This window comes from Lissotriton vulgaris, chromosome 11 (assembly GCF_964263255.1).
Source record: "Lissotriton vulgaris chromosome 11, aLisVul1.2, whole genome shotgun sequence".
Lineage (NCBI taxonomy): Eukaryota > Metazoa > Chordata > Amphibia > Caudata > Salamandridae > Lissotriton > Lissotriton vulgaris.
In genome coordinates, this window is record NC_141699.1 from 1,086,907,211 (window position 1) to 1,086,922,677 (window position 15,467).

At 42.7% G+C, this 15,467-nt stretch overlaps 1 protein-coding gene across 1 annotated transcript in view; it reads right to left on the reverse strand.

Moving 5' to 3' along the window:
• Positions 1–15,467, reverse strand: part of LOC147684191 (tenascin-X-like) — a 192,835-nt gene that overhangs the window by 66,476 nt on the left and 110,892 nt on the right. The window contains exons 18-19 of the mRNA XM_086942604.1: positions 12,174–12,431; positions 9,399–9,656 (exon numbers count right to left, since the gene is read on the reverse strand). Coding sequence (XP_086798730.1) covers positions 9,399–9,656; positions 12,174–12,431 — 516 coding nt within the window. The remainder of the gene's footprint in view (positions 1–9,398; positions 9,657–12,173; positions 12,432–15,467) is intronic.

The following is a 15,467-nucleotide window of genomic DNA, read 5'->3' on the forward strand; positions in this document are numbered from 1 at the left end:
AAAAGGAACATTATTCGTATCTGTTAAATATGAGTACTTTTCAGGAAAGCCTCTAGGGAGTGTTTCTTTATTATCTTTTACTGACGCACTGACAGCTTGTAAAATATCGCTGTCTATTTTTGTTTTTGACCGGGTGATAGCAGCTACGGAAGCCGTTTGTACAGCTGCCTTCGCGGCTTCATCAGCCAATGAATTCCCAGCAACGTGAACGCCATCACGTTGATGACTCAGAGTGTGTATCACGTGAGTCTTTTGTAGTTCCTTCTGTAAAATAACTATTTGTTCCCAAAGCATTTCATGCTTGATTGTGCCACCTTTAGCATCTTGAAACCGTTTTCAACCCAATTCTTCAAGTATTCATTATAAGATTGAACGCAATAATATGAATCGCACACTATAAGTGTGGGGAATTCGCGATCGGTATTTTCAAGCGCCATCTTAAATGCTAGTAGTTCTGTTCGCTGAGCTGTACAATCTCCTAGAGATTGCGTCTTAGTGGCCATTGGTCTAAATTTTCCTTTGTGCCAACGACCTTTGACAATTGCGCACGCAGCACTGTAAGCTTGTTTACCCCAACTGCGGGTTGTGCCGATCCGTCTTTATATATGATACATCCGTATTGTTCTAGAGGCAGGATTTCAATTGGCAGAGGACATTCGTATTCATATTGTAAAAATTTCTGTGTCTTTAAATTAGGATCAAATTCATATACTACGTCTGTTGCAGCAAGGGAATTGATCCATCTTGGATGCAGAGCTTTAGCATTTTGAATGCTCGCTTTAGTTACTGCTTCTAAAGCAGGTATAGGTGTAACGATTATTATTCGTTTACCTTGTGCTAGGGCCCTTTCTCTTGCTACAGCAGTCTGGACCGCAGTTAGAATGTTTTCCGTTGAACTGAATTTTATTTCAGCATTTGTGTACAAGTGTGATTTGTAAGCTATTGGTACCGTTTCTCCCTCATTAGAGGTCAGGTACGTGAATCCGCATCTTCCTGGGATGACTCTGATTACAAGGTTGCGTGTGTTGTCACGAGTTTCTAATTTTGTTTTTGCTAACATGTCATTTTGCAGTGATCTAAAAATTTCTGTATGTTTTTGAGTCCAGTTGATTGGTTTAAAATCAGGTTTTATTAATTCGTAGAGAGGTTTAACCCTCTTTGCGTAATTTAATATATATGTTCTTCCGAAGTTCAGGAAGCCTAGAATCGATTGTAAGTTCTTCAGCGTTTTTGGTGCTTGGAGTACAGCGCATTTCTCTAAGAAATTGTCTGCTAAGCTTTTGCCTTCGCTTGATAATTCGTAACCTAAAAATAGTACTGTTAGATGGGCAATTCGAGACTTTTTAATGTTGAATTTGTAACCCTCTGCCGTGAACCCATGTATTATGGTGTTCACTCTTTTCAAGTGAGTATCCAAGTCATCGTCTGTAAGATAGATGTCATCGACATAAGATAATGCCTCATCGTCATACATTTGTAGTAACTCTGTTACCCTGGCTGAGAATAATCCTGGGCTATTCTTGAACCCCTGTGGGAGCCTACAGAAATTTTCTGCGACCCCATTATTGAGAAAGCGGTCAAGTAACTGCTTTCGGGTGCAATGTTTTGACAAAAGAATCCATTAGAAATGTCTAATGTTGTTTTGTATTTTTTCCTAACTATGTTATTCATTAGTGCAGCACTATGTGAATTTTGTACCGCAAATGTTTTGCAACACGAGTTAAGGTGTCTGTAGTCCAAGACTAGACAATATGAATTGTCTGGCTTGGAGACAGGAAACAAAGGATTGTTCATTTGAGAGGTGCATGTTTCAATCACCCCCTGATATTCAAGTTGATCTAAGATCTCCCTGACCTGTTTTTTAGCTTCTTGCTTAATTGGGTACTGCCTCTGTGCAGTAGGCTGATTTTTTAACTGGATTTTGTGAGGAGATAAGATAAGATAAATTTATTGCACAGTTAATTAAAACTCACAATTTAAGTAAATAAAAATTGATTGTCAAACATTTAAAAATTATTTGTGTAGTACGTGTTGTTGATTAGTCAGTTAATGTACTTCATTTGGGTCGCGAAGCCAAAAATGCTCAGGGCACTGTCTGGCTATTACACATTTCCGTCTTTTGTGCTTCCTTAATTCTTTTTGCCACTGCGTCAAGCTATTTTGTAGTTCTGAAGTTTAGTTGGGTCTCTTGCGGATTGAAACACAGTTTGACTGCCTGTCGGCAGGATCTAATCCCCTTCTGATTCCATATTTCACGTAGTAGTGTTCTCTTTAGGTCCGTTAAACTGGGACAAATACATATTGTGTGGACTAGATCTTCAGGACCTGTGTTGCAGAGTCGGCAAGATTGGTCGTCCTGAATCCTCTTCCATGGAGCCAGATGGGGGAGAATTGGGAGTATGCCTAACCGCAGCTTTAGGAATTTTTCCTTGATCTTCTGTTTAAATCCTTGATCTAAATACACTTGAGGCTTTAGAGTTTTATAGTCATTTAAGACTATCCATCCATGTGCCCTTTTTGCCAGCGTTTCTTTGTCTTCCAGCAGCGATGTTATTTTATTTGCTTTTGTTACTAGTTTTTTAAAGTTTTTGTGGTCTACTGGGCTGTTCCAAAGGCTGGTCAGCTCGAGATTTTCTAGAGATTCCGTCAGATACTCTCTAGCGTGTGATCGTTCTCGTATTTGCAGTTCGGTCCAGAGGTGGGAATTTAGGGTGCCTAGCTCTGCGTTTCTGATCTTGTGCCAGCATTTTATGAAGGTGCCCCTTCTTTCCACTGTTTGCTTTTGTACCCCGAACTCCAGACGGATTTGCGCTGATGAGACTTAACTAGGAAGCTGGAAGATTGACCTGTAGGTTCTGGCGGTTACTTTGTCAAGTGTCTCATTATTGAGAAAGCGGTCAAGTACCTGCTTTCGGGTGCAATGTTTTGACAAAAGAATCCATTAGAAATGTCTAATGTTGTTTTGTATTTTTTCCTAACTATGTTATTCATTAGTGCAGCACTATGTGAATTTTGTACCGCAAATGTTTTGCAACACGAGTTAAGGTGTCTGTAGTCCAAGACTAGACGATATGAATTGTCTGGCTTGGAGACAGGAAACAAAGGATTGTTCATTTGAGAGGTGCATGTTTCAATCACCCCCTGATATTCAAGTTGATCTAAGATCTCCCTGACCTGTTTTTTAGCTTCTTGCTTAATTGGGTACTGCCTCTGTGCAGTAGGTTGATTTTTTAACTGGATTTTGTGAGGAGGAGAGTCCTCATCCCATCCAACATGATTCTTATATAATGCAGGTGCTTGAGCCACTGCCCATTTCCTTGCATATGTATATTTCTTGTGAATTGGAATGTGATTTGAGAAGGCAGGCATAATTATTTCTTCTCCTTGAGGGCACTCCCTGACAAACTCTGGGGGCCAATCTTTCTCAGCTAGCAGGATGTCATAGCCTTTTGAGAGGTTGTCCCAAAATAGACCCCTTATTTTCCTAGTCTTATCTCCCTCTAAACGCAGTGTTATTTCGTATATCTTATGAGGTTTGCTAACTCTGGTGTCTGCAGTTTCAACTTGAATGTATTCATTCGTGTCCACTGTCTCCAGATGATTCATCAGGATCTTGCGAGCTATGCTGATTTCTGCTGCACTGTCTAGCATTGTCTGTGCCCACTCTCCGTTTTTCAGCTGTGCCCTCAGTATTCTCGGCATGTTCTATTACTCTAATACTGGCTACCTTCTTTTTTGGAAATTGTGATTTTTTACTTTGAGCAGGTTCCTTGTCTTTGGACTTGGTGTGCTCTTCTGGTTCTGACCGTCCTCTTCTTTCAGATTTCTGCGAAATGAATCGAGAAGGACGCGTATCAATACTTTGATATCTATCAGGCTTTTTCAAGTTATCCCTATTTCTAAGGTTGTATCTTTTTTCAGAGTGCTCCCTCTGGGGAGACTGGTGTTCTCGAGTCGGAGTTCTTTCAATCCGCTGAGGAGACCTTCCTCTGGATTGGAAAACTTTTTCTTTGGGAGTGGATTGTTTATTTCCATCCCAGCTCTTTTTAGGAGTGTTCAGATTATTTTTAATAAATAATTTTTCAGGATTTTCGAGCAGTTGGGGTTTTACTGGTTTCCCACCCAAGCTATCTCTACCTAGTTCTTCATAGAATTTTTCTATGATTCTGGCGAGCTCAATTGGTTGATCTGTTATATCTGTTTCCTTCAATTTCTGGCGGATCGCCACAGATGCTGCTTCTCCCTTTATGTTTGCTAGTAATGTAGCTGTGACCTGCCTGAAGTCTTTCAGTAATTTCATACCAAGAGTTAAAGCAGGTTCTGGACCGTATTCATTTTGAATTCGTTTTAGTATATCTGGTATTACCGCTATGGACGGAACACCATGTGTTTTTGTGTAAATGGAAGCAAAGATTGTACCCCAAGTGTCACAGTCCTCCACATGTGGTGCCACCCCCATTGGAAGGCAGATGGTCAGAATCCTGTGTTTCTCAATAGGGGTAGTATTCGGAAATACTGCCTCTATTTGAGTTATTTTCTGTGCTAACCAGAAGGGAATTTGTTCCCGTGTTATGGGTGTTTTACCAAGACATGATTGTATGTTCTGTGGTGTAATTTTATTAGTGTTCCCCTGATGAGGGGTCAGCTGTGGAATATTAACAGCTGTTTGGACTGTTGTAGTCCTCATTACATATTGGACTAACTGTCTATGTATTTTAGTTAGTAATTTTAGCTGTGCTAAAAGTTCTTCGCGAGACATTTTATCAATGTCCGGAAGTGGTGTGTAGCTGGCTAGAACCGGCCACGTTGCTCCTGGTCTACCTAGTGGAACGAGCCTGGTAATATGATCATTGTGTTTTAGGGCGCCTTTAAACCAGAGCAGGTGCTCTTGGTATTTTAATGGAATTTCAATCTCCTCGAAAGGAGCATACTCTTCCGGTGGTTCCTCTATTTTGTAATAGTGGAATTTGTGTGTTGTAGCGTTTGCCGCTGGAAAGTTTATCCATGAATAGAATACCTCTGTCTGCCGATACTCGTGTGCCTCTATCACAAAAATGACTGTACCACCTCGTGAGGTCAGTCCGTTTTCTATAAGTTTTAAAGTTATAGATTTTCTTATGTTGATCGGAAGGATGATAGCATCCCGGTCATTTAACCCTGTATCAGCGGAGTCCTGCTGATTCGCATTTACTGCAGCTTCAGCGGTTCCGTTGTTTTCTACTGACATTTGTATAAATTAAGCATGGGCGAATTTTGCGAATCTCGCGTTCGCGAATTTAGCTGATTTGCGAACTCGCAATTCGCAAAATCCGCGACTTCTCGCGAATTTGCGGATTTTTTTTTTTTGTGTTTGTGCGGGTTTCTGCCAGTTCGCGAGGGTTTTGTACAATTTCGCAAACGCGAACTTACCTGTCGGGTCGCAAGTTTTGCGAACTTGTTGTTTCTACGTGTCCAGCCTGTTTGGGACACTCTTCTTCATCACTGCCACTCTCTGTCACCACTGCCACTCTCTGACTACTCATGCCACCCTCTGGCCCACCCATGCCACCCTCTGTTTCATCACAGCACCCTCTGGTTGTCCAGTCAGTGTACATTATTGTGGCAAAGCAAAGCACACCTTCCCTGCCTCAAGTGACCTGAATTAATTTGGGGCTGATTAATGTGTCACAGAATATTTTTTTAGCTGGCACCTGCTTCCTTAGTGCTTCCTGATTAGTGATCTTTTGCACTTGCTAAGTGCTTTCATTGTTGCAAAATTAGTTACAACACCTGCCCTGCCCCAACTGACAATAATGAATTAGGGGCTGATTAATGGATTTGAACTTCCAGCCTGGCTCCTGCTTGTCTCCCTTAGCTGTAATTCAGGACCTTTGTGGCATATGTGTAACTATTCTGAGGTTCAGAGCAGGGTCACATAATAGTTGCAAGTAGGCAACTGAACTCTGGAGGGGCCCCTCAGGAAGCACTACAGGAAATGGCTACTAATGATGAGCCTGAACTTTTGAACCTGGTAAGTAGTTTCAGTTTTGCTAAGATCGTATTTCTGCAATTTAGCGCTTATTCGCGGGGCGCGAAGTTGTACTGGGAAGCCGCGAACTCACGCGAACAGTGCGAGCAAAATCCGCTGCTCGCGGATTTGCGGATTTTGCGGGAGATTCGCGAATCTCGCGGATTGCGAATTTACCGAAAATCCGCAAAATCCGCGAGCGAAACGGATTTTCCGCCCATGCTTAGTATAAATGAAAGTTTTTGCAGAGCAGGTCTCCAAGGAGACAAAGATTAGGTGCACAATATTTTGGAACACTGTATCCTTCAACGTTGAATAAACCAGAAACTCTACATAGGAATCTCTTCCTACTAAGTTCAGGCGGATTTTAACCTTTCACCCACTCCAGACGTCTATTGGAGTATTTACGGGAAAAAGGGTCTGTGTGAAAAAGCATGACTGAGTTACTCTAACGTCTTGCATTAGTTTTATCGCCTTACCAAACGTTGGGCGCCATGTAGTGTAGTTCCTATTTTCCCTATAGGCCCTGCACATTAGAATAACATAAAACAGACGTGTAGACGTAGGAGTGCGGTCTTCTAGGTCTCTACTGACTATGTTAGACTTAATTGGGTTTGTACCAGCTAGCTCAGAGGTCACTGGAAACTTTCTTGACTGAATAGGAAGTGATCAGCTTCTTTGGCTCAGACAAGAAGGGATTCAGTTTTCCAACAACCGCATTAACATGACAACTTTGCTGCTCAGAATAAGAGTCAATCTCTAGAGTCGTGTGAAACAATAGACAGCTATTTCACTCAGTCAGTTGTGCGTGATTACTTTCACCAGGAGGCAGAGAATAGAGAGACGGGCGTTTTCAATAAAAGGTATTATTTATTGAACAGTCTTCCTTCTCATGCAAGAGAAATGAATTGCCACAATTGCAAGACTTGTTATTATAAAAAGTGCGTACAGTAAGATCAGTATCACGAAATAATACTGTAAAAGCATTGATATGGTTTCTTAGTCATAAGATGGTTAAAATGAATAAAATATATACATTCATATATACATTTGGCTAACGACCTCAACTGATGCTTCTAACTACGCCTACCCCAGTGTACCTGACCTAAGCCTAACACGTGGAAGGGAGTAAGTAAGTCGCAAATTATGTTAAGTTGGTTTTGCCAAGGGTTTGCTTCAAGAATTCTCTCTAAGGGTTTAATCAGCACCGTACCTCTGGAATAGAATGTTGGAGGTCTGGTATCGCTTCTCAGGACTCGATACTCCAGTCACCCGCAAGGGTAGGCTGGATACGCCAGAGCTGGATTTACTCGGCAGGAGAAAAGACAGCGTCTTTCCCAGCGCATCAAGGAGGAGGGGCAGCGTCCGTGGGCTTTCTCGCATCTGCTGGGCTTTCTGCAGGGGGACGGCTGTTCTGCTCCTGTATTCACCACAACTGCTGTGTTTGCTTAAGGCAACGTTGGTATTATTTATACCTGAAAGGTGCAGAGTTTGACGTAAGTTTTGGACATAAGACGTCAATAAAGATGTCACTAAGAACTGGTCGTTCTTACAGTGCTAATTAGGAGTTCTATTACAAATCAAAACGAAGCAAGCGGGGCTTTCCCAGGTTGCTGGAGGTTTGAAGTGTCAAAAGAACTCGGTGTGTTATCTAGGATTCTAAGGAAGTGACTTCTGCTGTGTCATGGACTGACATGGACCGCAGAGGCGACTTGCTGAAATATGGTTCTGGATATTTATGCCATTATAGGGATATGTATTGATTATAGCTGTATAGGGGCATAAGGTCATTATATTGATCGGGGTCCTAGATAAAACACAACAGTATTGTGCTTTGCTGTTCAAAGTTCATTGCACTTGTCATGGAAGTGCAGGGGTATCCTTTAACTTGTTTTCAAGCACTTGTATCTTTAATGTCTTTCCATCTACCAATGTGCAGTCCAGGTCTCTGGCCCTGCCTTTCTTAATTCTTGATTCTCAAGATATTAATCTGCTGAGTGAGAAATCAGGCAGGGGATTACGGAGGTGTTCAATGGTACAGGTAGACCAGCCCAAATGTATCTGCCCAAGATTTGCCCCAGGATTCTGACTATTAGTGACAGGATGTCACAATAAGGCCAGCAATCCTCCAGCGATACAAGGATAAATATGGGGCTAGCACTAATTTTGTACTAATTTGCTCGGACTTGAACACATAAAAGCTTTTACTTTTCGCATCAAGTATGGCAAATGCATTGCAAAGTTATGTGCCTTCAGTTGGGCCTATCAATTACCCAGTTGACTTCTTTATAATGCATCTCATTATTGCTTTGAGATGTGAAGATCCCATCATGTACAGTCTTTGACAGCTGCATTGGTTTCTCGTTAACAAGCACTTCATGTTTATTGTCTTTTAGTCTACCATTCTGAAATCAAGGCTACAAGCCTTATTGTTCTTAATTATTGATTCTTGACATTAATCACAGAACACTCTGTTTGACCCTCCTCAGCCGCCCCATCTGAGTGTCCCAAGCCACGAGGTGAGTTTTCAGTGGTGGGCAGATCTTCCCAAAAGGAAAATGTAGGCATGAGTCTGTACCTCTACTCAGAATTAACACTTAAAAGTGCTCACTTTTCACAAACCACTCAAACCTAAAATTTCTCCATTTTCTATCCAATATTTGCTTCATTGGGTTCAGTTCACGATCCCAGTGTTGAGATCCACCTTTGGGTCTCTTCTTTGTGCTTCATAAATGTACATTAACTTCCTCCAGCTGTTTCATGAAATAATTTACTTTTTCAACTTCTGGAAACTAATTATTTTAATCAGGTTCTTATGAGATTTAGTTGTGCTTGGCTTTTGTAGGAAGGTGTTTCCCATCTTAAAAGGGTTAGTAAAGAGACTTATGTGATTTGTCATACTACCCTCATGACTCTTGAGAATAAAAAAATATCAGAGCAGCATGGCAGGCTTACTGCTTTGTAACACATTGAAGGCTGGCTTTTAATAATTTGCTGGGTTTTTGTTTTTTTGGGGCTGACCATCCCCAGCACTGTATGTTTGGATTGTGAATTGTGAACTGCAGTCAATCTTTGCAAACCTACTCATTTGGAACTGCATTTATCTAAGAAAATATGCTTCTTACTTTCTTGTAATTGGCCAGCATATCTATCACTGTGGACAGTTTTAACGTTCGGATAGAACTTGGGAGGAACAAATGTACTGTTAAATTTCTAATAATGATATTGACAACATTTTTCAAAACAATAGCATAAACTCCATACCATGTCTTTAGGGGCTCATCGCTTTATGCACATCATGTAATTCTAGGCTTAACACACTCTTGAAAATAACTGGAAAGTATAGCATCATTAATCAGAGATGTAAAATGCATAACTCCCATTTCCTCACCTGTGTATTCAAAAATGGCCATAATTTCCCCTCTCCAAGGGTTGCCTGCCACCAGGACAGCGACCACAAAGTTGTACAAATTTCCTGGTGTTAGGGCGTTGATGAGCACTGACTCTGATTGCACCTCAACAGTCTTTGATGGTTCGCCCATGACTTCTATCAGATAGGAGCTCATGTTTCCCTCTGGAGGTTGCCAGCTCAGGAATACAGAATGAGTGGTGATATTGGTAGCACTTAGATTCCTCACTACATCTGGCACTGAAATGAAAAGACACAAGGGGTGAGATTATATTCATATAACTGGAAATGGAAGCAATTATTGTGCTTTGCTGTTCAAAGTTCATTGCACTTGTCATGGAAGTGCAGGGGTATCCTTTAACATGTCTTCAAGCACTTGTATCTTTAATGTCTTTCCATCTACCAACGCGCAGTCCAGGTCTTTGGCCCTGTCTTTCTTACTTTTTGATTCTCAAGATAATATTCTGCTAAGTGGGATCTCAGCCAGGGGATTACGGATCTGTTCAATGGTACAGGTAGACCCGCCCAAATGTATCTGCCCAAGATTTGCCCCAGGATTCTGATTATGAGTAGGGCTCCCGGTTTTCCATTTTACAGATTTTTACATATAAATACAGATGGAAAAGTATTTTTCCTTTGTCTGTATTTATATGTAGAAACGGCAAAATACGAGTAAATTTTGCCAGGCTGCTGCGCTTCTGCTGCAGAGTTGGCGTGCTACGCTCCTGTTGAAGATGCTTAGAACAACACACTGCCCCCCTCCAGTGGCAGAAAGATAGTCTGCATAAACAGCCTTCCCTTGCTGAGTAATCTGAAGTTGTACCTATATGACAACCTTGGAGGAGCGCCCAAGCAGCACCTGCAGCGAATATTTGGCTTAGGCATCACTTTGCAGGGCAACAGCTCCCCTGTAAACAGCAGGCAATGTAGGGTCGTCAGACGCAGCAAACATCTTGAATCAGCCTTCTTCAATGCTTTTAATACAATTCATGACGTCTGCAGCTCCCACAATGTGTAATCTGAAAGACTACCCCGAGGCACTATTCATCTGCGTGCTACAAATGTCACATAATTGACTGCCGATCAGGTCAGTTTTCAGCTCCTATGCCCCCCGTACACCTCCCCCCCCCTGTCGTCAGTCAGCCCGTGCAGAGACAGCCTCCTGGGCTGGCAACTGTTTTATTGCAGCCGCACTTCACAGATGATTAGCGTTTACGCTGCAGGTTAAGTCCTGGGGTTGTACAGTGAGAGGTGTGCCTATGTATTGTGGTGTGGGCGGCATGTACTGGGACAGACAAGGAGGGTGTAAGGATCTTTGCCGGTCAGGTCACTAGGAGAGACAGTCAAGTAATGAGATTCATGTCTGCTGTAACTCTTGGGACCCAAGGCAGTCCGGCATTTCCATCATGAAGTACAGTATCAGCAAGATGCTAACTATATAGCAAGACGAAAGGCTAATAAAAAAAAGGCCATTCCCCTAGCCGCATCATTTAGTAGGCACCCGCATGCTGCATTACACAGATGGATAGTTTAAAAAAAGAAAATAGAAGCGGCAAAAAAGTGTTTTTGAGGTGCACCAGCAGTAATTTACTGCCTCCTTCTCGACAAACAAAATAAATGCATTTTTTTAAAAAGACCACAAATGGTGGGCGGTGCAGCAACAGGGAGCTAGTGGGAAGGGAGAACCATATGGGTGAGAGCAACCACGCAACACCCATAGGGATCAAATCTATTCAGGCCCCCCTACCCCTCCCCCGTTGTGTGTGCCTGTCCGGGTTGAGACAGCTTCCCGGACATACACACAGACTGGTCTTGAGCGTATCGCAGCTGCACCCGAGTTAATGGTCTTTAAAAGACCATTCACTTGTTAACGAGGCTTTGTTGTTTTTTTCACCCCTACTTAGAGTCCCTGCATCTCCACTATGCCGATTGCACCACCCCCCCTAAATTTTTATTAGCACCCCCCTCCCCGAAATTTGACTCCAGTTGCGCCTCTGGATCAGGGTTAGGTTGAGGTTTCAGCAGGGCTGGCTGTTCCTTTCATCCTTCTAGGGAGGGTTGAACTCCGCACCATGGTTGAGTTGCATTAGTAAGTGTGCCTGCTTGATTTTGGTCAAACAAAGCCACTCAGTCATAAAAATGTCTCATAATTTGACAGAAATTATGAAAATGTCACATATGTCATTCTGAAACCTTGGCAACTATGGGTTAGTTCACTCCGCTTCCAGTAAAAACAATTGGGCTGACTTAAAGCCACGTTAGAGCTAATGTTTAGCATGGGGCTCGCTCTGTCACAACCAGGATTTATGTCCTACAGCCTCCTTCCTGGGTTGGGGGAGCGTGCATTATGTAGTTTTTTTCACTTGGGCCCGGGTTCTGGCGCTGGCAAAAGAAGATATAAATCATTATTGGTAGCCGACTCAACCTGTGCCTTATCCGCGCTCCTGGCTGCTTAATTGGTGATAAGATAATTGCCATCTCCTGCTGACAGTGCTTGCTTGTACTACAATGGTAAAGTTTTTAGATGAATGTATTGTGTTGACCAATAACAACCAGGCGCATGCATTGTCAATTTAAATAAATGTGGAAAAATACTAGCTGTCGCATCATCTTTTGCACGTCGCAAAAATAAATGTGGATAAATACAGATAAAATAGACAAAAAATAAATATGGATAAATACAGATGGAAATAGCAAAAAAATAAATACCATAAAACCGGGAGCCCTATGTAAAATGGTTAACTCCCATTTCCTCACCTGTGAATTCAACAATAACCACACTTTCCCCTCGCCAAGGGTTGCTTGCCACCAGGACAGCGACCACAAAGTTGTACAAATTTCCTGGTGTTAGGGCGTTGATGAGCACAGACTCTGATTGCACCTCGATAGTCTTTGATGGTTCTCCCATGACTTCTATCAGATAGGAGCTCATGTTTCCCTCTGGAGGTTGCCAGCTCAGGAATACAGATTGTGTGGTGCTATTGGGGGCGCTTAGATTCCGTACTACATCTGGCACTGAAATGAAAAGACACAAGGGGCGAGATTACATTTATTTAACTGGAAATGGATGCAAGTATTGTGCTTTGCTGTTCAAAGTTCATTGCACTTGTCATGGAAGTGCAGGGGTATCCTTTAACATGTCTTCAAGCACTTGTATCTTTAATGTCTTTTCATCTACCAATGTGCAGTCCAAGTCTCTGGCCCTGCCTTTCTTAATTCTTGATTCTCAAGATATTAATCTGCTGAGTGAGAAATCAGGCAGGGGATTACGGAGGTGTTCAATGGTACAGGTAGCCCAGCCCAAATGTATCTGCCCAAGATTTACCCCAGGATTCTGATTATGAGTGACAGGCTGTCACAATAAGGTCAGCAATCCTCCAGCAATGCAAGGATAAGTATGGGGCTACCATTAATTTTGTACTAATTTGCTCGGACTTGAACACATAAAAGCTTTTACTTTTCACATCAAGTATGGCAAATGCAGTGCAAAGTTATGTGCCTTCAGTTGGGCCTATCAATTACCCAGTTGATTTCTTTATAATGCATCTCAATATTGCTTTGAGATGTGAAGATCCCATCATGTACAGTCTTTGACAGCTGCATTGTTTTCTCTTTAACAAGCACTTTATGTTTATTGGCTTTTAGTCTGCCATTCTGAAATTAAGGCTACAAGCCTTATTGTTCCTAATTATTGATTCTTGACATTAATCACAGAACACTCTGTTTGACCCTCCTCAGCCACCCCATCTGAGTGTCCCAAGCCACGAGGTGAGTTTTCAGTGGTGGGCAGGTCTTCCCAAAAGGAAAATGTAGTCATGAGTCTGTGCCTCTACTCAGAATTAACACTTAAATGTGCTCACTTTTCACAAACCACTCAAGTCTAAAAATGTCTCCATTTTCTATTCAATATTTGCTTCATTGGGTTCAGTTCCTGATCCCAGTGTTGAGATCCACCTTTGGGTCTCTCTTTGTGCTTCATAAAGTTGTTGATTGGCGATCAGTTGTGCAGTTTTCTATTTTTGGTGGCCTTGTACCGCATTATAACGGATCTGGGTTTACTATATCAGCGCAGAACTGAAGAAGTTATCCTCGCTATTTTTACTGCGGGACGTTTGTCTTTTGACCTCAGAGGGGCCTAGTGGCGAGTGAGCTGCTCCCTGGCAGCTCCCTGACCGCAGCATTACTGGTGACCATATCTGGGGAAACTCTGCCACTGCCAGACACTGTGCGGCCACAGGGACCACATTCCCCAGCTTGCTTTGCGGTGGATGCCGCCCATGTGACTTACGCGCCCGGAGGTGCTTGAAATTGGAGCCCAGACACCGCGTCGTGAGAAGCCCGGGACAAGGGCGGGCCCTCTGTGGCCCTCAGAGGACTGAGGAGGACTGGACGGGGCCACCCCCTTTGGCTCTTGGTTATGAGGAGGTAAGGAAAGACTTTTGCTTCCTTTTGGTTCTCCGCTTCTTGACTTTGCCTTTCTCCAAGGACATATTCCCTCCCGAAGCGTATTTTTTTTTTTTTGCCGATAACCATTCTGTTATAGCCAACATCACACTATGACTCGCAAGGGGGATAATATAACCAGCTCAAATTTGTCCATTGCTAGAGAAGTCGATAAAGGTGTATCTCCCCAGCCCACACAAACAGTAGTCGCAGAGCACGCTCTTGCATGGTTAGATGATTTAAACACCCTGTGTAAAACCAAACATGCTTTAGTGGAATCGCCGCTTCCTGCTGATAGCCCCTGTGTGTCACATGATATTGTTAGCCCCCTGCAACCCTTCCCATCAACCAAAACACCCAACATTGAAAACACTCAAAGGATAGTTTCCCCCCAATTTTCATCTGTTAAGAGGAAACGTAGTGGGATTAATCACATTGGGAATCAATCAAAATTCCAAAAATTGTGCTCAAGCCCCACAGTTCCAGTCAGCAATTCTCCCACGACTCCTGAGGCTGCCGAGACATTAGTCATTCCAGCTTCTCCTCCACAGCGGGATTTATTATCCCTTATTGAACAACTGGTCAGCTCTATTATATCACCACTAATAGAAAAAATAAACATACTAGGGGACAGGCTGACTGGAATGGAGGAAACCATCAAATCGAACTTTCTAGTCAATAAATGCAAAAAATGCTTCATAACACCTAACTGTTCCGACCCACCTACTACTCCCAATGACCCCAAGCCAGTTACGCAAGACAAAAGGGCTCCAATCCAATCAAAAGTCCCTAACGCATCAGCCCCAATAGCCCGTAAAACCTTTTTAAAACCTCTTTTGCCACAGATTACTGCTCCTAGAGCACAGTATAAAAAATCTACCCCTATTCAACTCCCTCCGGAGGCAGCTCCTTTTGTATCTGTCCTCGCGGGAGTACCATTACTTACACCTGGGAAAACCGAGAGACAACATGATTTGCTGAATAAGGTCAAATTTTGGTTGGCAAAAAATAGACCCTTGCCACCTAACCTTGAGGGTACAATAGTGAGTGTCAGAAGGGTGTGTTGGCTGGGTTCCCTCCCAAAAGACATTGATGGTGACCTAGTACTGGTTAGATTTAGGCAGAGAAACATCGTCCCATACCTGCGTACCTGTGCACCACAAGTGGGTAACGGCCCAATCTCCATCTGCGATCTGCATGACTTTTACCCTTGAATGCCATGCATCCCCACATCTAGCCTAAAGGTAGGTGGCAACATGATAATGGGCAGAGGACTCCATGTACCGAGCGGCCGTAGCTTTCCGTCCTATACCAGACAGGAATCACCGTTTTATAGTCCCAAGTATTGGAACCGCTATTAATTACTGTTTGATCTAAGCTCAACCTGTGAGAAGAACGCTTTAATTAAGATATCTATCCCCACGGGTTGGGGAAAAGCTTTTTAACCTCAAATATTATGTGCCATTGTATGTATGTTTTTACTTGCAATTGATTTTACCTGTACGCCTTTATGATTTTAAACCAAAATCGAATACAGCTATACTGACTGATGATGACTTTATGTTTATTGGCTTTTAGTCTGCCATTCTGAAATTAAGGCTACAAGCC